This window comes from Indicator indicator, chromosome 1, assembly GCF_027791375.1.
Source record: "Indicator indicator isolate 239-I01 chromosome 1, UM_Iind_1.1, whole genome shotgun sequence".
Taxonomy (NCBI): domain Eukaryota; kingdom Metazoa; phylum Chordata; class Aves; order Piciformes; family Indicatoridae; genus Indicator; species Indicator indicator.
Window position 1 is genome coordinate 7,922,860 of NC_072010.1, and position 27,354 is coordinate 7,950,213.

At 42.6% G+C, this 27,354-nt stretch overlaps 1 protein-coding gene across 8 annotated transcripts; it reads right to left on the reverse strand.

Moving 5' to 3' along the window:
* Positions 1-2,752: 2,752 nt before the first annotated feature.
* PCF11 (PCF11 cleavage and polyadenylation factor subunit) lies at positions 2,753-27,354 on the reverse strand. Of its 8 annotated transcripts, none has more exons than XM_054383505.1 (16): positions 27,136-27,354; positions 22,201-22,326; positions 19,875-19,994; positions 19,280-19,471; positions 17,224-18,332; positions 16,774-16,963; positions 16,037-16,679; positions 14,464-15,953; positions 13,055-13,142; positions 11,100-11,219; positions 10,482-10,590; positions 6,795-6,978; positions 6,205-6,360; positions 5,227-5,319; positions 4,418-4,453; positions 2,753-3,817 (listed from the first exon to the last, which is right to left on the reverse strand). In XM_054383505.1, exons 1-16 carry the CDS (start codon positions 27,322-27,324, stop codon positions 3,608-3,610), a joined length of 5,055 nt encoding a protein of 1,684 aa, XP_054239480.1. In that variant the 5' UTR covers positions 27,325-27,354; the 3' UTR covers positions 2,753-3,607. The 8 variants fall into 8 exon arrangements, with proteins under 8 accessions (XP_054239480.1, XP_054239523.1, XP_054239515.1 ...); XM_054383548.1 differs by having other exon boundaries at positions 10,482-10,587; positions 14,452-15,953; positions 16,577-16,679; positions 19,875-20,063; XM_054383540.1 differs by having other exon boundaries at positions 14,452-15,953; positions 16,577-16,679; positions 19,875-20,063.

Here is a 27,354-nt window from a genome sequence, read left to right on the forward strand (position 1 = left end):
ATGTAAGTATGTTTTGTGGTTTGAGTTGTTTTTTTTTTAAGAGAAAATATTTTCAGGACATAATTTTCCCACAAGGGAGTCATTTCTCATTATGCCAAGTGAAGGGTGCATTCTTCAGCACAATTATACAGACCTGCATCAGAGGAAGATCTGGCCAAATACACTACTTGCTGAAGTACTAATGTGTTTAACACAGTGTTCCAGTGCTGCAAATTCAAGGTAATCCATATTTTTTTTTTTTTAATCCAGAAGAAAAGCAAACGACAAGGCCTGCCAGAAGAGTGAATTTTGTCTCCCTTCTGCCTCTGGAGACCTACAACTGTACAGAGGTCAATGCCAATAGCTGCTGCCAGGCTTCTTGGCACAGGCCACCACAAACAAGTCAAAGGCAGCTGTCCTTGGACTGAAGTTCAGTAAACAGCTGTTAATATAAATTCTGTGCAAAACAGAAAGTGAAGGACAGGTTCTATATGGTTCAAGTCCACCCCTAAACCACGGTGCTAAACACCACATTACCCATTTTTGATCTTCAGGGTACTGCTCATACTGAGGAAGACGATTTTAGGTTTTCCAATATTTCTGTGGCACACGCACACACACACACACAAAACCCCAATCCTACACGGCACGTCTTGGCAGTAGCTCCAGGAGACGAAGGGAGGCTGCCAGCCCTGAACAAACCATGCTGCAGGCGAAGGCCACACTACTGGGCCTCATGCAAGGGTAATGCTACCAGCTCAGCCAGGGACTTCAGGCCTGTTTGGCCGGGGCGAGGGCTGACCGCCGCCGTGATGCCTCCCTTCCCCGCAGTTTGGGGAATACTGAGCAACCCCGGTATTTTGTGTGGGTGCTGGCGGAGCCCCATGTCACAAACTGGGTATTTCAGGCGTAATCAACCAGGAGAGCCGGAGCTGTGGGAGCGCAGCTGCGCCAGCCCCGTCCCGCTCCGCACCGGCTGGGAGGGCTTTTCCCTCACGGCCCAGGCGGGAGCCGGGCCACAGACACCACCCGCTGCCGCCACGACGGTGCTCGGGAGTGCAGTAGGGGCTGCCCCAGTCCCCTTTAGGAAAAGGTGAAGAAGGAGCGCGGGTGAACCAAGTCTCACCGGCTGGAGAGAGGGGCGATGCGGCGGCAGTCGGTACGCAACCTCCACAGCAGAAGCGGCGGGTCTCGCCTACGCCTGCCTCACTCGCCACACCCCTTCTCCTCACTGAGCCCGACGCCGCAGGGGTTGCTATGGGTACAGTGAGCGCTTCCCCGGGGCTCGCTTTCCACGCTGGGAAGCTGCGGCGGGAAGAAAACGTCGGGCGGAACGGGTGAGGAGGCCTGCGCCCGCCGGGTGCAGCCACAGCAGCTGCTCAGCGGGCGAGGGAAGAGCGCAGGGCTATGGCAGGGAGGACTGCCCGAAGTGTTTGGAGGTAGGGCTCACGCCTGTGAGCTCCAGTACAGTTACCTGTGCATGCCTGGAGAATGATGGCGTGAAGGAACTTGCGTTGCCGGGTGGTGCTGTTTGGCACTTTATAGCAGCCCTAGGCTACTGTCTTCGTTCCCCAGAGTAAAGTGTAACAAATAAGTATCTTTTGTCGTCTCTGAAACCATCAGTGATGTACCGACCAAGAGGTATTTTAACCTATTTATGCGCGCTCTCTCTCTCTTTGCAGGATAATCAGCCTCCAGTCACAACTTGTATATGTTTAACCCTCTCTGCACTAAAGATGTTCATAAGACACAAGAGGGATGGATCTTGTCCAGCAGTTACATGATCCTGCTTCTCAGCCCCACTAGCCAAAACCAGTGGGTGCACGTGTGGGAAGCTGTGTTCCTTTGCTGGGACAAAAAAAAGAGCACCCTGTTTCCAGAGTCCTGCTTGCAGGCAGAATGAACCCTTCCCAATCAGATTTACAGGTGCACAAAATAATTACACCAACCAAGTAAGGTCTGTTTAGAGCTCAACTATCCTTGTCATTAGAAAAGTGCCATAAATCCTCCTCCTGCAACTTGCAGGTCTTTTTTTTTTCTTTTTATCCCTAGTAAGGTAATTTGCCCTCTTTTCTAACAGTCTGATTTAAAGACCTCACATCCCAGCTCGGGCTCCTCCGAGTTACAATTTGCACAATGTAAAGTTTACAGTAATTCAGGACATAAAGTGTCAATCCGGCCGAGCCTACATCCCCGCTTTGGGAAGAACTTGCAACAAGTGACACAAAAATGACTCCCCCACAGCACAAGCAGCAGCCACACACACCACATGGACTGACTTACCCGTGATCCATCTCCTAAGTATTTTTGTTCTAGAATTTCTCAAGCTTGAACTGCCATTTAGAACAGGACACACTCACAGCCACAGCCTTAATATGAGAAACAAGGAATTACTCACATCTTAAAAACCGCTTGAAGCCTTTTTGTGAAGATGGAAAGAAGTGTTGCAGGCAACAGCAAAATCACCTTCACAGGCGGTTATTTCTACTTACACAGTAAGGCCGAATTCTCATCTTCTAAGTATCCTCACTGCAAGAGTAATAAATATACTAGGACTGTAACATTTAGTGCTTGTTCCCAGCAGCTTTAAAAATACGTACTATACACACAGCAGACTGAATAAAACATTAAATACACGTTAAGACAATTACATGATTAATTCCAATCCCACAAACATGCCAGCCACACAAACTCATTACTGAAAGGAAAAAACTCACACTCAAATATATGCTTAATTTTATTTATTAGGTTTAAGAAATATTAACATCTCAGGATATCTGGTTTACCATCCAAGTCCAGTAATCAATGAAAAAAAAAAGTTAACTATGTTTCAAATGAGCATTCTTACATTCACCCCCTGTATTCCCCTTGTAATGTAAAGTTTGTTCAGCTGTATTAAATTCTTATGTGATTAGTTAAAAAAAAAAGTAAAATAATTAAAAATGTCTTAAGTACCAGGCATCCTGGTTTGTTAATTGTTTGTTGGCACTTGCGTTCACAATCAAGCACTCCCAGCTGGTATGTTAAATTTTTCCCTTCTACTCAGAACTGTCTTTTTGGAGATGTTTGTTTTGTTGAATTGTAGGGTTTTAGATATCTGTATGTGTATGTTTATTCAAATGAGTTTTAAAAGAAAATAAATCTGGGGTTGTCTGAGAAGTTCCTGCACTGCTGCCCTTGATAACCCACCTATGGGATAAAACGAAGGAAGTTACTTGCTCTAATTTTTCTGAATCTTATTGAGCAAAAGTTCTTTTTAATTCCATTTCAACTGAAAAAAAAAGTACAGAAACAGTGTCTTCATTTTATGGTGTGCATAAACATTACACTCCATATATAGCAAAAATATCTTTTATTTATAATTTACATTTCCACAAGTGAAAATTGTACATTTTTACATAGATCATTTAATTCCATTAAATTTTCACGCATCTACAGACCTTTCACACAATGACACCTGAAACTGTGCAGGCAATAAGAAATTCAAATACAAAAATGTATTTATTAAACCAAACAATAGTTGAGGCCCTGCCTCAGTTGAACATTTTTATTCATATAAAAAGTATTTGCCTTCTGGAGTTAGCACAGCAGCTCTTCTGTAAAAAAAAAAAATCATACCTCAGTTCATTTAAACAGACTCAACAGGTTCTGTTTTAATATCTGTAGATGCAGGCGTGCTCTCTTCTGCACAGGCAGGAGGGGTGTCATCAGGTTCTTCTTTGACTTTAGGTGAGTCACAGGACTCTTCTGTTTCCTGCTTAACAATGTTCAACATTATGTTTAGAGGATTTTCTACAGGAGTCTTGCTGGGAGATGGTGTGCAATCAAATGATGATGTCTGCAAGGCAAAAATCAATGCAGCATTAACACACACTGAAATAACCATTAGCAGCCTCTTATCCCTTTTACTTTTTCAAAATCCAAGCACTTAAACAGTCAGGCACTCAAAATCCAAACTTCTACTTTATCTAAATCCCAGCAAATTTATTCTTACTAGCACCACTTTTCCACAATTACTTTGAAAAGCTATCATATGGGCAGTGATTAAACGACTAATGTGAACAGTATACTTCCTTCTGTCCCCAGGGGAATTTTAACTCCCAAAGCCTTAAAAATGTAACATACACCAACACGCTTACTCCGTTTTTGCCAAATCCTAATATTACACACATTACTCAACAAAAAACACAGAATGCATTTTCAAAGTATGACTTCTCTTTACTCTCAGTACTTCACAAGACAGACATTTCAGCTAATTCTCTATTGTAAACTGGCTATGCCCAAAGCCTTCTATTCTTTGTCTAGTCATGAGCAAAAGAAACAAGCAGCATGCTCTGAACATATTTGCCCCCTGCACATATTTGCCCTCTGCTAAATCCAGATCAAGCCAACAAACAAATCAAAACGTTTCCAAAAATACAAAGAAGGATTCACTTACATTCTGGTAATCTTCATAGCAAGATGGATGGTAAATCTGAAAAAGAATTGTTAAACATGTAAATACCTAAAAATAAATTATAGGAGGATTTCTGTTTAGAACACAACAGTTTCAGTTACACATCACAATCCGTCTAAGAAAACAATGGTATCAGAAGGCGACACACAGTGTCAAATAGAACAGACAAAAGATTTTGTGTATATTCACACAGAATCACAGAACATTAGGGGTTGGAAGGGACCTTAAAAGACCTTCTAGTCCAGTGCTCCCACCAGGGCAGCATCACCTAGAGTAGGTCACCCAGGAACACGTCCAGATGAGTCTTGAATGTCCTCAGAGAAGGAGACTCCACAACCTCACTGGGCAGCCCATACCAGTGTTTTGCCACCCTCACAGTAAAAAAAATTTTCCTTATGCTCGTATGAAACCTTAAATGCCCCTTTTCCTATCATTGTCCTATTTATTTAGGAGAAGTTATCATATGGAAACCTGGTTAAGTATTGGGAATTATTTAAGTACAGCTGTATGTGAAAATAATTGAACCAGTATCTACATTAATATCTAGTATATGAAGACATTCATTCTGTTTTTAGCACTGCAGTATAAGGGAAGGCCAGTGCCCTACACTAGTGATACCAGGGCTTCACAAACTTCCAAAAGCTGATATATTCATATAATTGGAAGCCAGGAAAAATACCATGGGAATCCTTCAGGAGAAAAAGTGTCCTTCCTTTTTTTTTTTCTTTTTGCTATAATTCTTTGGGGTTTTTATTATAAGCAAGCACCATACATAAATAAGATCAAATCACCTTTTCATCTACTCTGATTGCATTCTTCAGGTGCCACTCTTCCTCTTCCTCATCCCAGTACTGTTCAAATTGCTCTTGGCAAATTTCACAGCTCTGTAAAGTCATCGGAGTAACAAAGATAAATGAAGTTATTGCAACAATGATCTTTGAAGACTGAGGATCTTTGAAGAATGAGCTTTGAAGACTGCTGTCACTTTAGAAAGGTAAGCTAGGAAGTCTCTGTGAAACACAACCACCTAATACTGTTTTATGTAAGACAATCCAGTACATGTATTTAATTAATTTTATTTATGACATTATCTTCACTTTTCCGTTTAGCCTGGAGTCCACAGCTATAAAACAAGGCAGAACTTTTAGATGAAGTATTAACATTTTTAGTACTCCTGCGCAAAATAATCAGCTCACAGAACAAAGCACAAAAAATACTTTTAAAAATAAAAACAACGGCCCTCATGGTTCGGTAGCTGTTTCTTAGAGGCTTAGCATGCGAAACTAAATTGTAGGTTCTATCAGCATTTTTGTCTGGTTACTACATCTATTCATCTACCAAAATACTGGTTACTTTGAGGTATGTCTTTGTCCTAACACCTATCTTCTACAGAAAATAAGAAATTTCTGTGTCCAAGCATCAAAACTCAGTAAACCTAATCATTATTTGAATGAGAAAAGACTAACTCACTTGATCTACTTACTCTTTCTATGGAAACATTCAGTACATTAACACATTTTGCCCATTTCAGTTTGTTAAAGCAACAGAATGCCAATGGGTACAGATTTTTTTGAGTTACAAGTGATTTATACTACTATCTGACCCTGGGTAACAAACAGTACCTGCACAAATCTATGAAGTCCAACATGAGGTCCAACAAGAAGACTTCAGTTTACATACATCCCATTGTATAGTGGAATGCTCTGAACTTCTTTGAGGTACAAGGTGATTCCCAGTACGTGGGCTAGTAAAAACAAGATAAAACTTACCTCAACTGCTCCAGCTGGTCCAGCAGGGACACTCTGAAACTCCTTCTCTTTCGCAGCTTCTTGTGTCTTCAACACAACCTCTTCATGGGCTTTTTCAAAGAACTGGCTTTTTGCACGCTCCTCTAGATCAGCTATTTCTTCAAATTCAATCCAGTCCTGAGGAAAAAGTTTTCAGCTCACATTCAGACACTGACAAATAGCCAGAAATATTTAGAAAAATTACATCTCGGGGATAAAAAAAAAAGACATCCTAGAAGTACCAGATTTATTAAATCTTATTTCATCAAAACTGAAATGCAAGCAGCATTAGCACAGTGCATGCTTTCTCATAATGCTACATGTCAAGAGTTCTTTCCAGAAATTCCATTCTCTCTGATGAAAACAGTACCAACAGCTTCAAACTGTTTATTGTTCATCATGCAATGGCCTTTTGTATTTTGGCGGTCATTTGACAACTACTTGAAATATCTAAGACATCACTCATTACCCAAAGGCCAACTCCTATGATGAGGTAAACTTCCAAGTGCAATCCTGCAGCGCACACATGAGTAACCCAAGTGACTTATTAAGACATATCCTGCACTGCTCACCGTTAAACTGTAGTACCATCTTCTGTGGGTAATTTTCCTGCTAACATCTTTCTCCGTCCGGTTTTGACGATAATGCCAATCTAAATGATCTGCATAAACATCTGTCTGCGATGTGGTGAATCTCATTCCACATGAGTAACACTGAATTCCCGTGTACAGGCGATTTATAACACTATCATAACGCCTACAAAAAGGACAAAATAGAAGTCTAAATGTTTTTCTGAAAGCAAAGAGGCAAGTTTCTCACTAAGTTACTTTACATGCCCACAAGAGCAGAGGAAAAGCCTGAATCTACTGCAAAGTTAGAGCACATGATATAGCAACATTTGCTTGCTTTTTGTAACACAATCAACTGAAAGATTCAAATAACAATGGGCTCATATTAACTACTCATGACAAATGTGTCATGTTTCATGCCTACTAGTTTCATCACCTGTCGAGTGCATAAAAGGGTAACACCTGCACTTGGCTCAGCTTTGCAATGATCAAAAAGGTGGTAAAATCAGTAGTAACAATGGAAGAAACACTGACTTCAATACATATCACAACCTTATTGGTTAAGGGGGAAAAGGATCCTGGGGCAGGAATTGGCAGGGCTCATTGATAGGGCTTTAAATTAGATTTGAAGGGGAAAAGGGTTAATAGTCTCCTGCTGGCCAGTGACAAACAGAGGGGCAGCTCACCAGAGGCAGAGGGATGGAGAGCTAGTGAGGGCTCTCAACTTGCTGCCCTGAGGCAAGCCACGAATGATGCACCAGGACACTCTGTGGAAATCAAGGGGAACTGGCACAAGAGGACAACAGGGCCAGCCCAGCTGAAGTGCCTCTATGCAAACGCACGCAGCTTGGGCAACAAACAGGATGAATTAAGGGCCACTGTGCTGCTGGGATGCCATGACATACTAGCTATTACTGAGACTTGGTGGGATGATTCCCATGACTGGAATGTAGGGACAGATGGGTACAAGCTCTTTAGGAAGGATAGGCAGGGAAGGAGAGGAGGAGGTGTTGCCCTCTATGTCAATGACCAGCTGGAATCAGTGGAGCTCCACCTGGGGAAGGATGAAGAGCTGGTTGAGAGTGTATGGGTTAAAATTAAAGGCAAGACAGGGGAAGGAGATGTTACTGTAGGGGTCTGCTACAGGCCACCTGACCAGCAGAGCCAAGCAGATGAGGCCCTCCACAGGCAAATAGAAGCAGCTTCCAGGTCACAAGCCCTGGTCCTCATGGGTGATTTCAACCACCCTGACATCTGCTGGAGGGACAACACAGCAAGGCACCAGCAATCCAGGATGTTCCTGGATTGCACAAATCACAACTTCCTCTTCCAAATGGTAGAGGAACCAACAAGAAAATGTGCTATGCTGGATCTTGTTCTCACCAACAGGGAAGGGCTGGTAACCAATGTGAGGCTCAGAGACAGCCCTGGCTGCAGTGACCATGAAGCAGCTGAATTTAACATCCTCAGGGCAACCAGAAGGATGCATTCTAAGCTTACGACCCGAGACTTCAGGTGTGCAGACTTTGATTACTTCAGGGATCTGCTGGCCAAAGTGTCGTGGGACAAAGCCCTAGAGGGAAGAGGGGCACAGGACAGCTGGTCAGTATTCAAGGACCACCTCCTCTGCGTCCAGGAGCAATGTATACCAACAAAGAGAAAAGCAGGGAAGAATGCTAGGAGGCCTGTCTGGATAAGAAAGGAGCTGCTGGACACACTATCACTTAAAAGAAAGCTCTACAAGGAGTGGAGGAAAGGACAGCTAGAAGGGAGGGTATATAAGGAAGCTGCCCGAGCAGCAAGAGACCTCAGCCTTCACTGCAAGGGTCTCCACTGCAAGCCACACTCCTGGAGTCATGGAAGATAATGGCAGGAACCGGGAAGAAGAACTGCCCATCATAAGTGAAGATCAGGTTTGTGATCACCTGAAGAAGCTGAAAGTGTTCAAGTCCATGGGACCCGACAGGATACACCCACGGGTTCTGAGAGAACTGGCAGATGAGGTTGCTAAACCCCTCTCTATTATATTCCAAAAGTCCTGGCAGTCTGGGGAATTCCCCACTGACTGGAAAAGGGGAAACATTACTCCCATTTTCAAAAATGGTAAGAAGGAAGAACCAGGGAACTACAGGCCAGTCAGTTTCACCTCTGTGCCCAATAAGATCATGGAGCAGATCCTCCTGGAGGCACTACTGAGACAGAAGAATAGTGAAGAAGTGATTGGGTACAGTCAGCATGGCTCCACCAAGGGCAAACCCTGCCTGACAAACCTGGTGGCCTTCTATGAACAGGTCACAACATTAATAGATGAGGGGAGAGCAACTGATGTCATTCACCTGGACCTGAGCAAAGTCTTCAACACTGTCCCACACCACATCCTGTTCTCCAAACTGGTGACACATGGGTTTGATGGGTGGACCATGAGATGGATAAAGAACTGGCTTGATGGCTGCACCCAAAGAGTGGCTGTCAATGGCTCCATGTCCCAGTGGAGGCCAGTGACAAGTGGAGTCCCTCAAGGATCAGTCCTGGGACCAGTCTTGTTCAACATCTTTGTTGGTGACATGGACAGTGGCATTGAGTGCACCCTCAGCAAGTTTGCTGATGACACCAAGCTGTGTGGTGCAGCAGACACACTGGAGGGAAGGGATGCCATCCAGAGGGACCTTGACAGGCTGGAGAGGTGGGCACAAGCCAACCTCAGGAGGTTCAACAAGACCAAGTGCAGGGTCCTGCATCTGGGTCGAGGCAATCCCAAGCACAAATACAGGCTGGGCAGTGAGTGGCTGGAAAGCAGCCCTGAGGAGAGGGATTTGGGGGTGCTGGTGGACGAGAAGCTCAACATGAGCTGTCAATGTGCACTTGCAGCCCAGAAGGCCAACCAGATCCTAGGCTGCATCAGAAGTGTGGCCAGCAGGTAAAGGGAGGTGATTCTCCCCCTCTACTCTGCTCTGGTGAGACCCCACCTGGAATACTGTACTGTGTGTCCAGTTCTGGAGCCCCTATTATAAGAGGGATATGGACATGCTGGAAGGTGTCCAGAGAAGGGCCACCAGGATGATCAGAGGGCTGGAGCACCTCTCCTATGAGGACAGACTGAGAGAGGTGGGGCTGTTCAGTCTGGAGAGAAGGCTCTGAGGCGACCTTCTTGTGGCCTTCCAGTATCTGAAGGGAGCCTACAAGAAAGCTGGGGAGGGACTTTTTAGGATATCAGGGAGTGACAGGACTAGGGGAAATGGAATAAAAGCTGGAAGTGGGAAGATTCAGGCTGGACATGAGGAAGAAGTTCTTCACCATGAGAGTGGTGAGAGCCTGGAATGGGTTGTCCAGGGAGGTGGTTGAGGCCCCATCCCTGGAGGTGTTTAAGGCCAGGCTGGATGAGGCTCTGGCCAGCCTGATCTAGTGTGAGGTGTCCCTGCCCATGGCAGGGGGGCTGGAACTAGATGATCCTTGTGGTCCCTTCCAACCCTGACTGATTCTATGAAGTAACAACATGCAACTTGTGTAAAGACAGTTCTCCCAGGTTAATTGTCCCTCTTTCCTCCCTCAAATTTTCCAAGGCTCACATCAAATACTGCAGGTCCTCTTAGTCACAAAGTGACATCAGACCTTTTAAAAGCTCCTTACTGTACCTGGATATCACCATGTCATTATTCTTACTGCAGTGTAAACTCATTCTATTATACGCACTGTCTAAGTTCTTCAACTATGAAGTTAGTGAGGTCTGGAACATTCTGATCTTCATTCTGGTCATCTTCTTCCTCTTCAGCAGCTGGCTGGGTTGAGGTTTCATTCACTTCTATAAAGACAGTATTATATCAAAATTTCAGTACATGAATCTGAAAGAAATGAGTGCTCATTTTTATTAATATTGATAAAAACAATCTGACTATGCTAGAATGTAAGTGTGCAGGAGCTAAGAGAGTCATCTTCTAACGTAAGTTTCAAAAAGCATATAAGATACTACAAGTTACTCAGAATTTCAATTTAGGGGAACAGTATTTCACCTTAGCTTTTGACATTAATTTCAGTCTTCACAGACAGAGTTATTTCAGAAACTGACAGGAATCTCATTATAACCAAGAACAAGTTACTAAGGCACAGCACCAAAGATAAAAATGACTGCTCTGGATAGCTAAGCGTACAAATTAAACAAGACACCACAAATTTACTCCACTGCATGCACTGAAGTCCTTCCCCAAAACAAAGTTCCATTTACAAAAAACGTGCACAAGTTCACAAAAACTCTTACACTTAGCTCACTTTGAGTAAACTGAGTAATTAGAACATAACAAATCTACTACATACGTGCTGAAGTAGAATCAGTTTTTGACAGTTTGAGGATCCCTGTTGACAGCAGTTTAGCAAATAACTCATTGACATCAAGCTGTCCAAGGTGGTTATCAGGGTAGGAATGTGGAAGGGCTCCTGGGGAAAAACATCAACACTCAATGAGACTGAAGTTTAACATCAGAAATTCACTTCACCTTCATGAGCATATTTCAAAACATGCTTTTCCTTCTGCCTCCTGTTTCTTCATTCTTTGTTTTAAATTATCAACTTTTTCTGCTTTATGTCTCATCCATGGCTAATTTCTTCCCTTGCAACAGCTTCCTTCACAACCTTGGGAACTACCAACCTGTCAGCCTCTCACCTCTGTGCCTGGGAAAATCATGAACAGTTCATTCTAGAAGCTCTGTCAGACCACATGGGGGACAGGAAGGTGACTTGAGTCAGTCAGAATGGCTTCACTAAGGGCAAGTCCTGCCTGACTAATCTAATGACTTTCCTCAACAGAGCGACTGCATCAGCAGACAAGGGAAAGGCAATGGATGTCGACTATCTGTACTTCCACAAGGCCTCTGACAGAGTCCCCCACAACATCCTTTTGAAGTTGGAGAGATATGGATTCAATGGGTGGACTGCTCGGTGGGCAAGGAACTGGCTGGATGGTTGCATCCAGAGGGTTGTGGCCAATGGCTCAAGATCCACATGGAGATGGGTGGCAGGTGGTGGTCCTCAGGGGTCCATACTGGGATCAGTGCTGCTCAGTATCTTCATCAATTACATAAACAGTAGGATCGAGTGCACTCAACAAGTTTGCAGATCACACCAAGCTGAGTGGTGCAGTTCATACACCAGAGGGACAGGATGTCATTCAGATGGACCTGAATGAGCTGGGTAAGTGGGCCCAGGTGAACCTCATGACGTTCAACAAGGCCAAGGCAAGGTCCTGCACTTGGGTCCGGACAATCCTCATTATAAATATGGGCTGGGGAGGATGTCGTAAGAGAGGGGCCCTGCAGAAAAGGACTTCAGGGTACTGCTGCACAAAAAGCTCGGCATGGGCACTTGCAGCCCAGAAGGCAAACTGCATCCTGGGCTTCATCAAAAGAAGCATGTCCAGCAGGTCGAAAGAGGTGATTCTCCTACTCTGGAGAGACTTAACCTGGAATACTGTGTCCAGCTCTGGGGGGCTCTCAACACAAAGAAAGACAGTGACCTGATGGACAGGCTCCACAAGAGGGCCACAAAAAGCATTATATTATCAACCACTCATATACTGGGAATGTTTACACACCCTGGAAATGCAAGACAGACCTACATACTGGTATCTCCTAAGGTTGGTTTTGTTTGTTTGTTAATACAACCACATACCAAAACCACACGGTTAATGAAAACTAATGAAAGCCTTCCCTGTTTGAGGGAAATCCCCAAAGAGATGAAGGTACTACAGAAATCACATCTATGGCACCTCAGCTGAGGATGCTTCCCTGAAGAACCTGGGGCTGTTTAGTCTTGAGAAGACTAAGAGGGGATCTCATCAATGTCTATAAATATCTGAGGGGTGGGTGTCAAGTGGATGGGGCCAATCTCTTTTCAGTGGTGTGCAATAATAAGACAAGGAACAAGAGGTACAAGCTTGAACATAGAAGGGTTTCACCTCAACATGAGGAGAAACTTCTTTACAGTGATGGTGACAGAGTACTGGAACAGGCTGCCCAGTGAGGTTGTGGAGTCTCCTTTCGTGAAGACTTTAAAAACCTGCCCGGATACATTCCTGTGCAGACTACCCTAGGTGATCCTGCTTTGGCAGCGGGATTGGACTCAGTCTCTGGAGGTCCCTTCCAATCTCTGATGTTCTGTGATTCTGAGTCCACACAGACTAGTACAGCAGGACACTACTAAATTATAATCTTTGTGGCCACTAACAAACACAGTATAGTGAAAAAAAAAAGGAAGTTAATTATTTTTTTACGCACCTGTGGGGTTCTGAACGAAACTTCCAGGATTTGGCAAATACTGTTGACCTTGGCTGTAAGACCCTGGCTGAGCAGACATGAGAGAAACCTGTGAAAGTAAGCATTTAAGTATTTTTTGTACAATGTGATTATAAACTTAATGGTTTTTTTTTCATTTTAGCATTAACTTGTAGACATTTCTCAAAATTTACACTCCTTTCAGGACTGAAGAATATCAGTTTGGTATGACTACATAACCTTTCCCTCACTTTCATTTCCCTCTAGAAAAATTTCAGAATACACACATTTATTTTTCCTAACACTTAAACTAAAAATAAAACCCAAACACCTTTTCTTCTACTTATCAAGTCTTTGATCACATTTTCCAAACATGAAATCTCCTTTTAAATTGCTCCTGTTCCCCAAAAGCAAGCTCATCAGAAAGAAATGAAAAAAAAAAAAAACAGTTAATAACTTAAATGCCACAAAAAAACTTAACAAATGCCACAATTAATTCTTATGAAATAGCATCCACTACACTAAACACAACTTGAAAGCAGGATTCTTCAGCAGACCAGCTACAGTAAGCTTCAGATAGAAAAAAAATTTAGTAACACTTCTAATAAAAATGGTTTCCCTAATTGTCTGCTTTCTGAATGTACAAGTTTAAAACTTTATCCCATTACAGGTTAGCAGAACGCATTGCCTGCTTTTGTACAATCAGGTAACTCTTCACACTCAGTTATTACCCCCCAAATGAAAAATACTCTCCAAAATCTCTAATTTACTGAAAGAAACTACATTTTTGCTAAAGTATCGTTTTCCTCTTTTGAGGAGAATGTTTCCAACAAGCAACAGCACAGACAACTGAGTTCATAAAGTATGCCGCTGCTTTACAAGACTGTAGTTCAACAACGTTGTTATCTTTCTCAACTCCCCCAAGTTATGGGGATCTCTTTAAAACTGCCTCCTCACTCAGACCATCAGCTGTGAAAAGACAACAGAATTACCTTTGTCCACTCTAATTCCACATCTCTTAGAAAACGAATCGTGTTTATCCACTTATATTTCATGCTTCACAGAACTCAGTTTTGTGCAAACACCACAGGCTTCCCATTACCTAGTTTTACTGTTTTGTTAAAAATACTAATTTCATGGTCCCACTCCAATTTTTAACCGCTTCAAAAGTGACTGTAAAGATTTACTGTATTTTGTTTAGTTCAGAAAAAAAATACTCTTAAAGAATAGCAATGCATGGCCTTCTTTAAATATCTAGAAATTGCTGAAGGAGCATGGCTTCTATCTTGACACTGGCTCCCAGTCTGCTGGCTCTTCAGAAAAACCTGTCATTTTTAGAGGAAGAAGAACTGCCAATTTCCTAGACAAAAACGACTTTTGGAAGCAAACCATTTCATAACATCAGTTCTTACCTGGTTACTTCCCATTGGCATATTGTTGAAGTTTCCATACTGAGGACCTTGAAGACCTTTTTCATCAAAGTAATGTCCAGCTGCTCTCAACGGGAAATTCTGTGCTCCTGGGCCAGCTGGCCCATTGAAATTTGGTCCAGGTGACCCGTCAAACAGATCAGGTCTCTGGAATTGCATCCCATGAGATGGTCCATTGTATCCCTGTCCAGGATGGTCAACAAATGGACCACCTTGTCCGTATGGTGACATTTCTAGTCTTGAGGCAGGGTGGTTAGCTACATTTTCAAAACGTGCACCTTGAAGGCCAAGGGGCAAGTCAAATCTGGAGGCTGACTGGTGGGGTCCATCAAATCTCTGAGGTATGGGTGTATCAAATCGCGGTTGTGCCTGTTGGCCAGGCACCCTTTCAAATCTTGGGCCAGGCTGCCCATGAATTCCATCAAATCTTTGCAAGAGCGACAGCTGTCCAGGCTGACCATCGAACCCAGCTGCATGACAACCATCAAATCTGGGACCAGCCCGACCCAGAGGACCATCAAATCTAAGTCCACCAGCTCCCTGGTGTACTGGTCCATCGATCAACCTAGGACCTACACCTGGCTGACCATGTGGTCCTTCCAATCTGAGCCCTGATGGTCCATGTGGCCCCTCAAACCTAAGCCCACCACCTGATGGTCCATGTGGCCCCATAGGCTGACCATGTGGGCCCTCAAATCTGAGGCCACCTCCAGGTTGACCATGGGGCCCCAATGGCTGTAAATGTGGTCCCTCAAACCTGAGGCCACCCCCTGGTTGACCATGAGGCCCCAAGGGCTGACCATGGGGTCCCTCAAACCTGAGACCACCCCCTGGTTGACCTCGAGGCCCCATAGGTTGACCATGAGGTCCCTCAAACCTGAGACCACCTGAAGGCTGACCACGGGGACCCTCAAACCTGAGCCCAACTCCAGGTCCTTCAAATCTCGGACCACCTACAGGCTGCCCTGCAGGCCCCTCAAACCGCAAAGGCCCACCTATCTGCCCAAGAGGTCCCTCAAACCTTAGTGGACCTCCTCCACCAACTTGTCCGGGGGGTCCTTCAAACCTCAAGGCCCCTGCCAGCTGCCCTGGGGGCCCATCAAATCTTAGCGCTCCAGCTCCCCCTGCTCCTGCATGTGGTCCATCAAACTGAGATGCACCTGCCCCCACCAAAGGCCCCTCAAATCTCATAGCAGCTTGTCCAGGTGGCCCATCAATTCTGGAACTTGAACCAGCAGCAGGACCATCAACAAAAGGACTTCCCTGTCCATCTACCCCAACTCTTGCAGCAGCCGGTCTAGGTGAGCCATCAAATAGAGGTCTGTCCTCCATTAGTGCTGTTATCCTTTGCTTTGCTTCAATGCCTCCAAATCTTGATCCTGGACTTTCTGGAAACGGTGCTTTCTCTGGATCTTCAAACCTCGCTCTTTTGAAACGTTCACTGAAAGGTGATCTTGGTTCCTCTCGAACACCTGTAACAAGAACAAATCAGATAATCCCTCACTACAATTGTTGCCAATTATTAACAGATGTAAAATGATGTAAAAGCACATACCAGCTTGCCCAAGAAGCTGTCTGTCTTCACGATTATCAAATCTGCAGATTGCATCACCATCAATTTTTTGGAACTCTGTTGTGCTTTTCCCCTGTTGTCTGAGAGCATCTCTAAACTCATCTGATTCTCCCCAGTTGTCGTAAGGATCAAAGTTCTTAGAACCTCTTGCTCCTTTAGTAGCACTTTGTTCCTCTATTCTTCGTCGACTCTCCAGTGGTGAGAGGTTATCAGGAAATGATCTGTTAGTGCCACTTACAGGAGAGTGTCTCCTTGACCTTTCTCCAAATGGTTCTTTCCTGTCAAACTGCACTCCACGCTTGGCTTTTGCTTGATCACATTCTATTCCAGAAAGCAATGCATCAGGTATATGATAATCTAAAAGATCATCAGGATCCAGCAAATCAAGCCTTGACAATGAATGCTGAACTTGTGTTCTTTTCAGTTTAGCTTTATGTTCATAGTATGTTAATTCTGCATCTGACAGAAGAGGTTTCTTTTTCAAACCACATTTTTCCTCTGTAGGGCTATCCCAGACACTACATCGGTGCTTTCCTTCCTGATACTGGAACAGCTGTCGGATTTGATGAGCTACCATGAGGAACTCATCTTGTGTTATTTCACCAGATGTTAAGCGTTCGTTGGCCTGTAATATAAAGTTAAAGCTTAGACTTCTAAAAAGAAAAGCAAAGCAAAGTATACCCAGGACACTTCTATGAGGAAAGATTTATGAATATTACCTTCTTAAGTAATTCTCTCTTGCTTGCAGATGTCAGTTCTTTGGGAATCTGTAGATTGGCATCCACACTTAACCGGTGCTGCTGCTTTGGTGCTCGGGCTGATAAAATTCCTTTACTAGCAGGCCAGTTTTCCCGGTGTCTTTGGTGAGGGGTCTTACCAAGTGCCTGGTGTTCCTCATTCTGCTGTGAGCTGCAAGAAAGAATACATTTAGAGATTACTTCTTTATTCAGGACATAACTGTTACACTCCTGTTAGAAATCATCGTGGCAAAACATCGCTATCACCTTAGAATCTAAGTATGCATCATTTCCGTGTTTCTCTAGTAGAAGTAACTTAAAATTATCAATTTTAACAATCTGAACATTGCCTCCCAAAGCTGACTATAGTCAAGTCAGCAGTAGAATTTCCAGTGCCTTCAAACAGAAGTTTTTTAAAAGATAGTAACTTACTTTTTATTTTCTTCCCAACCAGATTTCCACCTCTTGCCTGATTTGGATCCTTGCCAGTTTTCTGCATTCTCCTTTGGATCAGGAGAAGCTTTTGTAGAATGCTGGCTTGCGGTTTCTTGAGGCCTGTCTTCTTGGGCTTTTTTCACTCTCCTCGGATCTCGCACCTCTTGTTTAGTATTTCTCTTATTAGAATTTCTTTCATCTCTTGCTGCCTGTGTGCTTTCTTCAACGTGAGACTGCTTAGTGCCTATCTGTCGTATCTTTCCAACTTTAGGAGTTGATGAAGTGGGAGATAAACTCCTAAGTCGTCTTTTGGGTGATCTCCTCTCTCGTCTTTTTGGAGAATGTGTGGATGGTGACCGTGCTTTAGGAGAGCGTGATCGTGACCGTTTCCTACTACTTGATCTCCCTTGTTTTCCACCCTGTTTTTCTGACTCCTCTGTAGTCGTGTCTTGTTTCTGAACAGCACCATTAACTACTTTATTTCTGCTGCCTGCTGGTCTATGTTCACCTGTCTTATGTTCCTCTTTTTCTTTTTTCTCTGTACTTCTCCTCTTTTCTTTCACCTCATCCTCTTTGCCCTCTGACTTATCTTGAAGATGTCTCTTCAGTCTTGGATCCCGCTTACTAATTTCAGATACTTTAGTGCTTTCACATTCTTGGCTTTTAGTATCTTTAGTACTGGGTATCTTATTTTTCAAAGGGGAGGGTGATTTAGATTTTGCTTCTGACTGGTCAATTTCTTTCTTCTGTGTTTTTTCACTTGCTTTCAGTTTTTCTTGCTTTGTTGAGTTTTGTTTTTCAGCCTGTGTTGTTTTGTTAGCCTTGGTATCAGACTGACTGGTCATGCTTGGTGGAAATTCTTTCCTATGAGACTGATCTTTAGCATGGGAAGAATGTTGAGCCACCCTGTTAAGTCGAGGATCCCTATTTACTATTTTTGTATCATGAAGTGGAGGACTTGGGGATGGCTTATTTTTTTCAGATTGCACAGTAGTTTGATGAGGTGGTTTAACTGTCATATGAGGAGTGGGAGACATGTGTTGCTTGGAAGGTGCTGGAACTGAAGCTACACTAGATGATCCTTGCTGAACACTAAGAGATACAGCCTGAAACAGAAAAAAAATCCAGCATTCATCTGCATGAAAACTCCTGCCCTCAGACACTCATATTGTCTCTAAACAAAAGCTACAGATAGAAATGTCTTGAAAGCCAGTGAGACAGCTGTGTCACTGAAAGTTTTTCTATATATTCCACATACTCCAAGCTACTAAGCCACCAAGTATGTTTCATACTTCTACACTTCAGATGCTTTGTTTTGGCATCATCAACTGTCAACATAGCAAGATTTTCAATTATGAAAGTAACTGAGACCTTATCACTCTCTACAACTACCTGAAAGGAGGCTGTAGAGAAGTGAGGGTCAGTCTATTCAACCAAGTAACAAGTGACAGGACAAGAGGATATGCACCAAGGGAAGTTTAGGTTGGATATTAGGAAGAATTTCTTCACTGAAAGGCACTGGAATGGCTTGCTCAAGGAGGTGGAGGAGTCCCCGTATCCATGGAGGTATTTAAGTCATGCAGACATTCTGCTTAGGGATATGGTTTAGTCAAGGACCTGTCAGTGTAAGGCTAATGATTGGACTGGATGATTTTAAAGGTTTTTTCCAATCCAGGTGATTCTGTGAAAACAAACCTGACCTAATGAAGAAACTGACTTTATTTCCACCAATCAGGCTTACTTCCTCTTTAAGAGCAAATAAATTGGAAAAAGCCCAGCTTGCTGTTAGGTGGAAGTGAAGGATCGGAGGCAGGCATCACTTTGGAGATAAGTTAAAAACAAAAAATCCACAAACCTTTCTTTTTTAACCTCTATTTTGAGAGTAATTCTTATGGGTTTTAGGTAACAAATACCTCAGATCAATTTGCATTGCTCTAATCCTAAAATAAACACACTTGCCTAACATAAGGAAAAATGTACTGCATTTACCAGGATAGCTAAGTACTGCCCAGAACAGAGACCCAGCTATAGCAGTTTCCACTATCCTACTCACCAACTGTGCTTTAGTCTGTTCCAGCTCCAGCTCTAATTTTTTTTGTTGAAGTTCTAACAACTGCTTTTGCTTTGCAAGCAATTGCTGCCTTATGAGTTGCTCCTGTGTCAAATTCTTTTGTATTTCAGGAACAGCTGGAGGAGTAGAGGCACCAGAAGTGACAGCAGAGGTAGGTGCAGCAGATTCCTCTGGCTAAAAGCAGAACAAAAAAAGTTACATTTAAAATCCTGATGGGAGTAACTAACTCCATCTCCTTTAACTGTTACCATAGTCCAGGACTGAGACTTAGTGTGTACAGCAGTTATAAATTGCACTTTCAATGCAAAATACAACTAATTCAAAAATTTGTCCCGTTAGAATTTGTCTGATGCAACAAGTGTACATCATTTACTATAAATCTATCGATGTTCCAAAATCAATATTAAAAAAAAAAAAATCAAACACACTGAATATTTTCTGAATTCAGAAACTCCTCTTACCTGTCTACAAAGGTCAAAGACTTCACTTTTAATAAACTAATTGTCAAAAAGCAGCATATAAACAATGAGCAGTACAAGTATTACCATCTGTTCATACAGTAGGCATGAAAACTTACCGATTTATTTAAAAACTTAGGATTCACATGGATGCTAGAAGTATTCACATTTGGGGGCAGAGGTTTAATTGGCCAAGCAGGATCTAATGAGTTGACTCTGACATCAAGTGCATACAGTTTCTTCAAAGGAAAAATATCATCCCATGTGGAGCGTAATTTAAATAAACTTTTCCTAGTATTTTCATCCACCTAAAACAATAAAACAATTCTATGGCTTGTTAAGTTAATATAAAACAATTTCTTATAAATTCTTCTGTAGAACTTAAGATTTCATTTAGTTCCTACTTCTATCAATAGTCTGCCATTTTAACACACTAAACTCGCTATACAGAATTTATAAGCAGTGCAGATCATAGATCTATACCAACAAAATCAGTAACAGAAGCTCAAACATGGAACTTGTTTCAAGACCATTTGAAGGTTTTATTGTGTATTATCATTCTCTGAGAATTTTCTTTCAACTTTTCCATTACCAAAATTCTCATTTTACTTGCCCAATTTCTGTGGAAAAAAATACAGTAACAAAAATATTGAAAGGCAACAGCCTCTGCAACAATACATTATTCAAATGTTTGTGCTGGAGTGTAATAATGACAAACAAATCAGGAAACAACAAACTTCGTGAACAGAAAAAGTGTTTTGCTTAGCTATTTAGTCACTGAAGGAATTTTTTTCCAGCAAATGCAACAAAAGCGGTATTAGCTAAGATGAAGTCAATTTTATTTCAGTTCAGCTGCAAAATCAGATCCTTCTCTTAGCTACAGATCAAGGGTATTGTAGGACCAGTACCAGTAGTCTGGATTTTCACAATAGGTAAATAAGAAATTTAGTTCATCTCCTAACTTGAGTAGTACAACTAAACAATAAATTAAAAACAACCAAGGACAAAATACTTGCAGCTGTGCTAACGGCAATATCCCAATTTGCTCATTATTCACCACATAGATGGCTTTTGCTGCAATTCTATTTTTAAGTTACCAGAGCAAGACATAGAATACTTTGTAAAATTCAGTGGTTCTTTTGAGGAGGGAGCAGAAACTTCAACAAAAATAATTCACAGTTAGCTACTGTGGAGTGTCTCTACCTACACCCTTTCAATCACTGCAAAATGTGCAGAAATGACTGAGCAAAAATTTAGTATTTCATCAAGTGTCTAAAGATACCTTAGTGACCATTTACTGTTGAAACAAAGTCATAAGCATGTCAGTGCTGGAATTCTACTCCATCTTTTCACACAATCAATTAAGCTACTAGAAGTGACTGCCACTGTATATATTTAATTAATACATATATTAGTTTGTTAGCTCAGTAGACATCCTATTAAAAACATTTAAAACACGTTTTTATCCAGAGCTTTAGCTGCAACAATAAATGCAACTCACTAAAAGAACACGCACAATCTATCACAATGACAAGTAAGTGTCTACCTATCTACTCTACCTGCTCTATCTACTCTAAACTCTAACAAGAGTTTAAGGCTTTTTGTGGCCATTATTACAACCTATTCATTTAATCATGCATTTCACAAATGAAAACCATGTATCAAGCATACTGGGGTCTCAGATTCTCACCAATACGAAACAATAAACATACAAAAGCTCCATCTCATTCATATGACATGTCACTTTCTTAAGAGCATACAGGAAACAACAGATGTTAAGCCTTCATTTCTGATCCAACTTAAACCCATTCAAGTCCAGCTTTTCAGAAACTGGACTCTGATTTGCATTTCTCACTGAGTGATATGCACAATTGCTTCCCTGGGTTTAAAGACTAAGAGTTTTAAAGATATGGCAGCAGTTTTCAATGTTGAATGAAATTAAAGTTATATTTGCAATATAATGTAGGTATGTGTTCTAAGAACCTTTCCCATCCTAGCATTATTTTCAAATCACAGATTAAGTAAATCAGACAAATCTAACTGCATGAGAGCAGCTATGAAAATTACACCAAAACCTAATTCTCGGTCTAATCTTGTCAAAAAAAGACTATTTACTATCTTAAAAATAATCAAACAATTCATAATGATTTGGTCTATACATTACAAAAAGTTCATCCAGGTAAGCAATCAGTAACCAAAATAGTAAAATCTTGCCTGGATGGGAAAATCACAGACTTTCATGAACTAAATTAAGACTTTCCATCTTTCAGCTAACATGTAACTTACATGCTTAATAGCGGCAAGAATAATCTTCCAGAGTACAGATACAGTACTGAGATGTACTGGTATAGTTCACTACCCAAAAAAAACCCAAGACTGAAAGTATTTATTTTACCAGCAACAAATTTTGCTTAGACTACAGAACTTTTCTGAAAATGTATATACCTTTTCAAATACACAAATAAATGTTGCAACTAGGTTTTTAGTAAATGCAGTAAGATACTCTCTTCCCACATTCTTGACAATGGAATCCATAAGATACATAACGGGGAGCTTCTCTGATGCAGGAGCCTGGAGTAATAAGAAGAAACTGAGAAGTTTAGTACAACAAAAACACATTGTAAGCTTTTTTAATAAAGGGATTACCAATCCCAGAAATACAGACCTCTCTTTTTTGGTTGCCACTATAAACACCAAGGGATTTGCTTTGGGATTTTTTGTTTATACAAAAACTTAAGTCTGGAAAATTGATACTCAGTTCAAAGTATAAGGCAGTGGGTCTATCACACAAAAAAAAAAAAAAAAGAAAAAAGGAACACCTTAGGTTATTTTGTTTGCATATCAAAGCTTTGGAAAAAGAGGGGGAAAAAAAGGAAGAAAAAAGCAGCCCACAAGACAGTATTGCCACTACCATGTACTGAGCGTAACCTTTCAAAACCCACTTGAGAAAGTAGCTTTAAGTTAGCAGGAAACCACTGTTAGCACTTCAAGGAACTTCTAAAAAAGGGTTTGCAATTCAAACTTCCAGAATGCTTGTTTTTCTGGATTTCAACGAATACAAATCAGACTTCTGGCAAATAGCCCAAATTAGTGAACTTCTGTAGCTGTTCATTAACTCCACGCAGAAAAGCTCACAACTATTTCACTGTAATCCAAATGGACGGAGCATGGAGTCCCATTGTGTCTTGGCACTTGTGGACAGTGACAGTTCACACTTGTAGAGTGCATGCAAAAAACGCAGTCAGAACAAAGTTAAAAATCCAGACAAAAAGCGGTCGTCTAGTGGACTGGATAAATGCAGACAAGGTCAGGAACTGCAACCACGATTTTCACGGGAGTCTTCAAACTCTGGACACAGCTTTGCTATAAGAGACTTGGGTTTGGTTGGTTTTTTTGATTTTGGTTGGTTGAGGTTTTAAAAATCCTTTTTCAAAACCTGTAACAAGTTTGTACTATAGACGTGTAGTGATGCTGGACTGCTACAGTGCCTTCTAACATACAAAAAGCACTAGTGGCCCCAAGAGAGGTGATTTTAATGCCCACCCCTGGCTTTCACAAAGAAGGCACAGCAAAGCCCCAGAAAACATCAGCAAGTACACAGACTTGTTGAAGAGGACGACATGAAAGACAACACCACAGGCTGTGTGTTGATCATGATCCCCTCAGAAAAGCATCCACTTGTAGTACTGTAAGTCCCATTTACCATTGGGTAACCTCAGGCATAAACCAGAGTAACTTCACCCACTGCTCCTCTTTTTAAACAGGACAGGCTACTAGGTTAATTAACACCACCTTGCTTTGCAGCCCCACTGCCTAGACAAGTGTGTGCAAGTGCTCTTGCTTTACAACCTTAGATTTAATTCCTTCCCGTTTAAGATGGTTCACAGAAGGGCACCAGGTCAACAATACTTTTTATATGGGTAAACCACAATGCTTTCTCCCCCTTAAAATTGTATAAATTCACTACTATCTGAAGAGGGCAGAATTTGTTAGTTGGGGAGGGAGGCAGCATCTGAACCTCTGAGCATAATGAAAAAACAGGCAGATGGTGTATTTTGTAAGTAATAAGACAGAAAAAATTAAGTTAGCTTAAACTAATTGCAGCACATTACAAGCCTATCTTACACTGACTTAACACTGAGCTGTAAATAACATGCAAGTGTTAGAATAAAGCACCTCTCTGGTCTCAGAAATCAAAGACTCTGGGTCTACACCTACTTAACATTAAAACGTCTGTGAAACACTGGTTTCTTCTTTACAGCAGTCTGCACAATGGCACATTGAAAGCACTAAGTTCTGAGAACCTTCCTTCAGAAAAAAAAAAAAATGAGTGCACCCTTTCTGACATTCAAAGTCAGCTGGGAGGGCAACACAGAACTGTCTCGGAAGTACCTGTGCCCAAGAGCTAGTGACACAGTGTTGCATTCTTCCATTCCACCAATGCATGGAAGCAGCCCACTATGTTCAGCTAAGCTTGAAGTTTGAGACGCTGGGGAAATACTTAGCAAAGACACTGTAACAAGTTTAACTGTCACTTCCATTATGCATTCAGGCAGTTAAAAGTAAACACACATGGGGGCATAGTAATCTCTAAGGAAGCCTACTTCAAACTGTGGCACAGAATTAGAAGTTTAGCAGCATAACCTATTTCAAATAGAAGCTACTCAGGTGTCACATTTTAAAAATCACAACTTAAATAGGGTTGGAATATTTAAGTCTTCTCTACTGAAAATGTTTATTATGTCATGGCATCTAGCACACTTTTCAATAACCACAAAAGGAAACCCGAGACTTGAATATTTTCTTTTCAGGAGACCTATACCAGTATTCCCTAGCAAGAAGGATGCCCCCATGACATTAACCAAAAGGCAGGGAGGCGATGCATAATCACCAGAACATAGAAAAACACTAACTCTGAGCTCATCAGCATAGTATTAAAGACCTCATTAGAGAAATCCCACTGTTCCTTCAAATAATGTCGGAAAGCTATTGTTGGAAATGTGTGGCTCTTTTTTATTAGTTTCCTAGAAGTTTTCAAGTTTAAAGTCATAGCTGGCAATTAAACCCCAAGTCACAAACTTGTGCAAAAATTTGTTTAAAACGAACAATCTTGTATACAAAATGGATCTTGGAAACAAATTCTGCACTATACAATGGTAAATAAAAAGACAAATACATATTTCACACTTTTTATTTACAATTTTTATAATACCAGTCACGCATTTCAGAACCATTTATTAAATTGTAAAGCAGACCACTCAAGTTTTACACTAAACAAACTGTCTCCAGGCAACACTTTTAAAAAGTGGCTTAGTAAAGGAGATTGCTTTCCCAGAAACAACTAAAAACTTGCCTTGAATAAACTACAGTCACAAAGAGTAACTAGGTAAAACTAACCATTGATACAGGTTTTAAGACATCTTTAAAAAAAAAAAAAAAAAAAAAACACACTTCAGGGCAGGCTCTGAATCACCCAGAAATGTTAAAAAAAAAATGACAGCATTGGCATTTATCACAAATAATTTTATACATATCCACTGCCCTTTAGAAGATATAATGGTGAGATCTATTAATGAGGCCACCTCCCCATGGAATGGCAAAACTCAGCCACTAGCATTAAAAATTACTGGAAGAGGTCTGTGGAACACTAAAAAGCAACCCTGCATTGATAGAAAAAAGGATTAAGTAAGAGATCCTTTTCCACCCCCGTCATTAGATAGTACAATTCTCACCATTATAAAACACTATTTAAAGCCAAAGGAAAAATAGCCTTTGAACACCTGAGATCAGAGGGAGCAAGGGAAACAACGGGGGAGGGGTGACTGGCACGAATGGGGGGCAGAAATTAAAAGAAGAGCCCTTTTCTTACAAAATGCTTTTGTAAAAAGGTGCCGTAAACCCCCCTCCATGTGCTATGGCTGACTGATGTCAGCAACTGCCTGGGTTGGGCTCAGAGGGAGCCTCCTCTTTCCCTTCTTTTTATATCATGTGCCTTTCAGACGCCATGTTAGGATCCTACAGGCTGCTCAGCTTCTACAGTCAGGGAGAATTTCTTCTTCCCATCCTCAACCAATAAAACTTCTCTAGCCAAAATAAATACACACACAACGCTAGCATCACTCAGGGCACAGGCCACCTGAAATCCAAACAGATCATCCCAAGCCCACAGAATTTTTCTCTAATCAGGCAAAGCGAAACAACCCCCATTCACCACTACACGCACTTCTCTATCCGGAATAGATGATCGCCTTTCACCCATAAACTTTTAAGATACGGGTGTTCACGCCTTCAAAATTTCTATCTCACAGGGACCACATTGGGGAAATACCTTTATCGTAACTGATAATTTATTATACTCAACCCTCAAGAAGTGGGCAATTTGCGTGCCGTAAACTTAAATCTTATTTTCATTCCTTTAAACTACCCCTAAAAAAATTCCAACTCTCCACAAAACCTCCCGGTCAGGCCCTCTCTAATGATCGCAACATTCACCTATTGCCGAAATCGCTAAACGTAAGGGTCTAGACATCAGATTTGAGACACTGAACGCTGGCTCCATGTAGGGGGAAAACTCGGCTACAAGGGCGAGGTGCTGCCCAGTCACTGCCAGGCCGCCATGTTGTGTCTGATATTTACACAGGGCTTAAACCGCGAGCCACGCTGCCCTCCCAGAGCTTTTTGGTGGGGCGAGTCCCAAGCCTTCCCCTACTACGAACAGGGTGGTGTGGGGGTTGTTCCCCTCCCTCGAGTCCCCTGCTCCCTATAGAGTGGAAGGTAAAAGCAGCAGCCTTAAGCTTAGCGAAAAAACGAGGAGCCCCCGACGTCTCGGCCCGTGTTCCCTGATCCCATCTAAAATACGCTTCCTTCAGCTTGCTTCCCACAGCGACCCCAGCCTCCTCTCCCGCTCCCCACTGCCCCTGCCGGGGCCCTCCTCGCCCCTAGTCTTCGGCGCCCTCTGCTCCGCCGAAATCTCTGCTCTCTCCCCCATTAGCGAGCAACCCCACACACGTATTACTTCCACGTACCCTGAACCCCTGTCTGCCGCCCACTCCCCACCCAAGCCCACCTATACCCACCCAGCCACTGGCCTCCTTCACGCCATCCGGCCCAACGCCTCCCTCCCGAGCCTCTTCCTCTCTCTCGCCCCATTTCCCGGATCTCAGGCCCTTTCATCCGCCCTGCCTCGCTGCCTCTCCCTGTCCCCTCTACCCTCCCCTGCTGCCACCACTCAGCCCGCCATTGCCCGGCTCCGCCCTCGCCCCTCAGCAGGCCATCTTCCCTACGCCCTTCCTTCTAGCCCCGCAGGCCGCCCTAGCCCGCTGCCCCGGCCGGTCCCCCCAGCAGTATAGGTAGGAGTAGTAGTCGGTGGAATATAAAAACCTTGGCGATTTGCGCCTCGATCAGGGAGACGATGTCCTTGGCGAAGGGCACGTTCTCCTCTGCCAGGATGGTCAGCATGTTGATATGCGGCTTGCTATTGAACGTCAGGTCTTCCAGCGATGACTGGTAATCGCGGCACGCGTCCTCCCGGGCCTCGCTGCTACCAGCGCTGCTCTCCGGGGTCGACATGCTCCTCCGACCGGGGCCCGCACCAGGACC

What these genes read in the sequence shown, in the direction of transcription:
- PCF11 (XM_054383488.1), bottom strand. Translation starts at nt 27,324, where the DNA reads ATGTCGACCCCGGAGAGCAGCGCTGGTAGCAGCGAGGCCCGGGAGGAC. An exon ending in TTATTTGTGTATTTGAAAAG is followed by an intron (nt 20,064 to 22,200) that starts GTATATACATTT and finishes TTATTGTTTTAG; the next exon opens with GTGGATGAAAATACTAGGAA. An exon ending in GACCAGCTGGAGCAGTTGAG is followed by an intron (nt 5,320 to 6,204) that starts GTAAGTTTTATC and finishes ATGACTTTACAG; the next exon opens with AGCTGTGAAATTTGCCAAGA.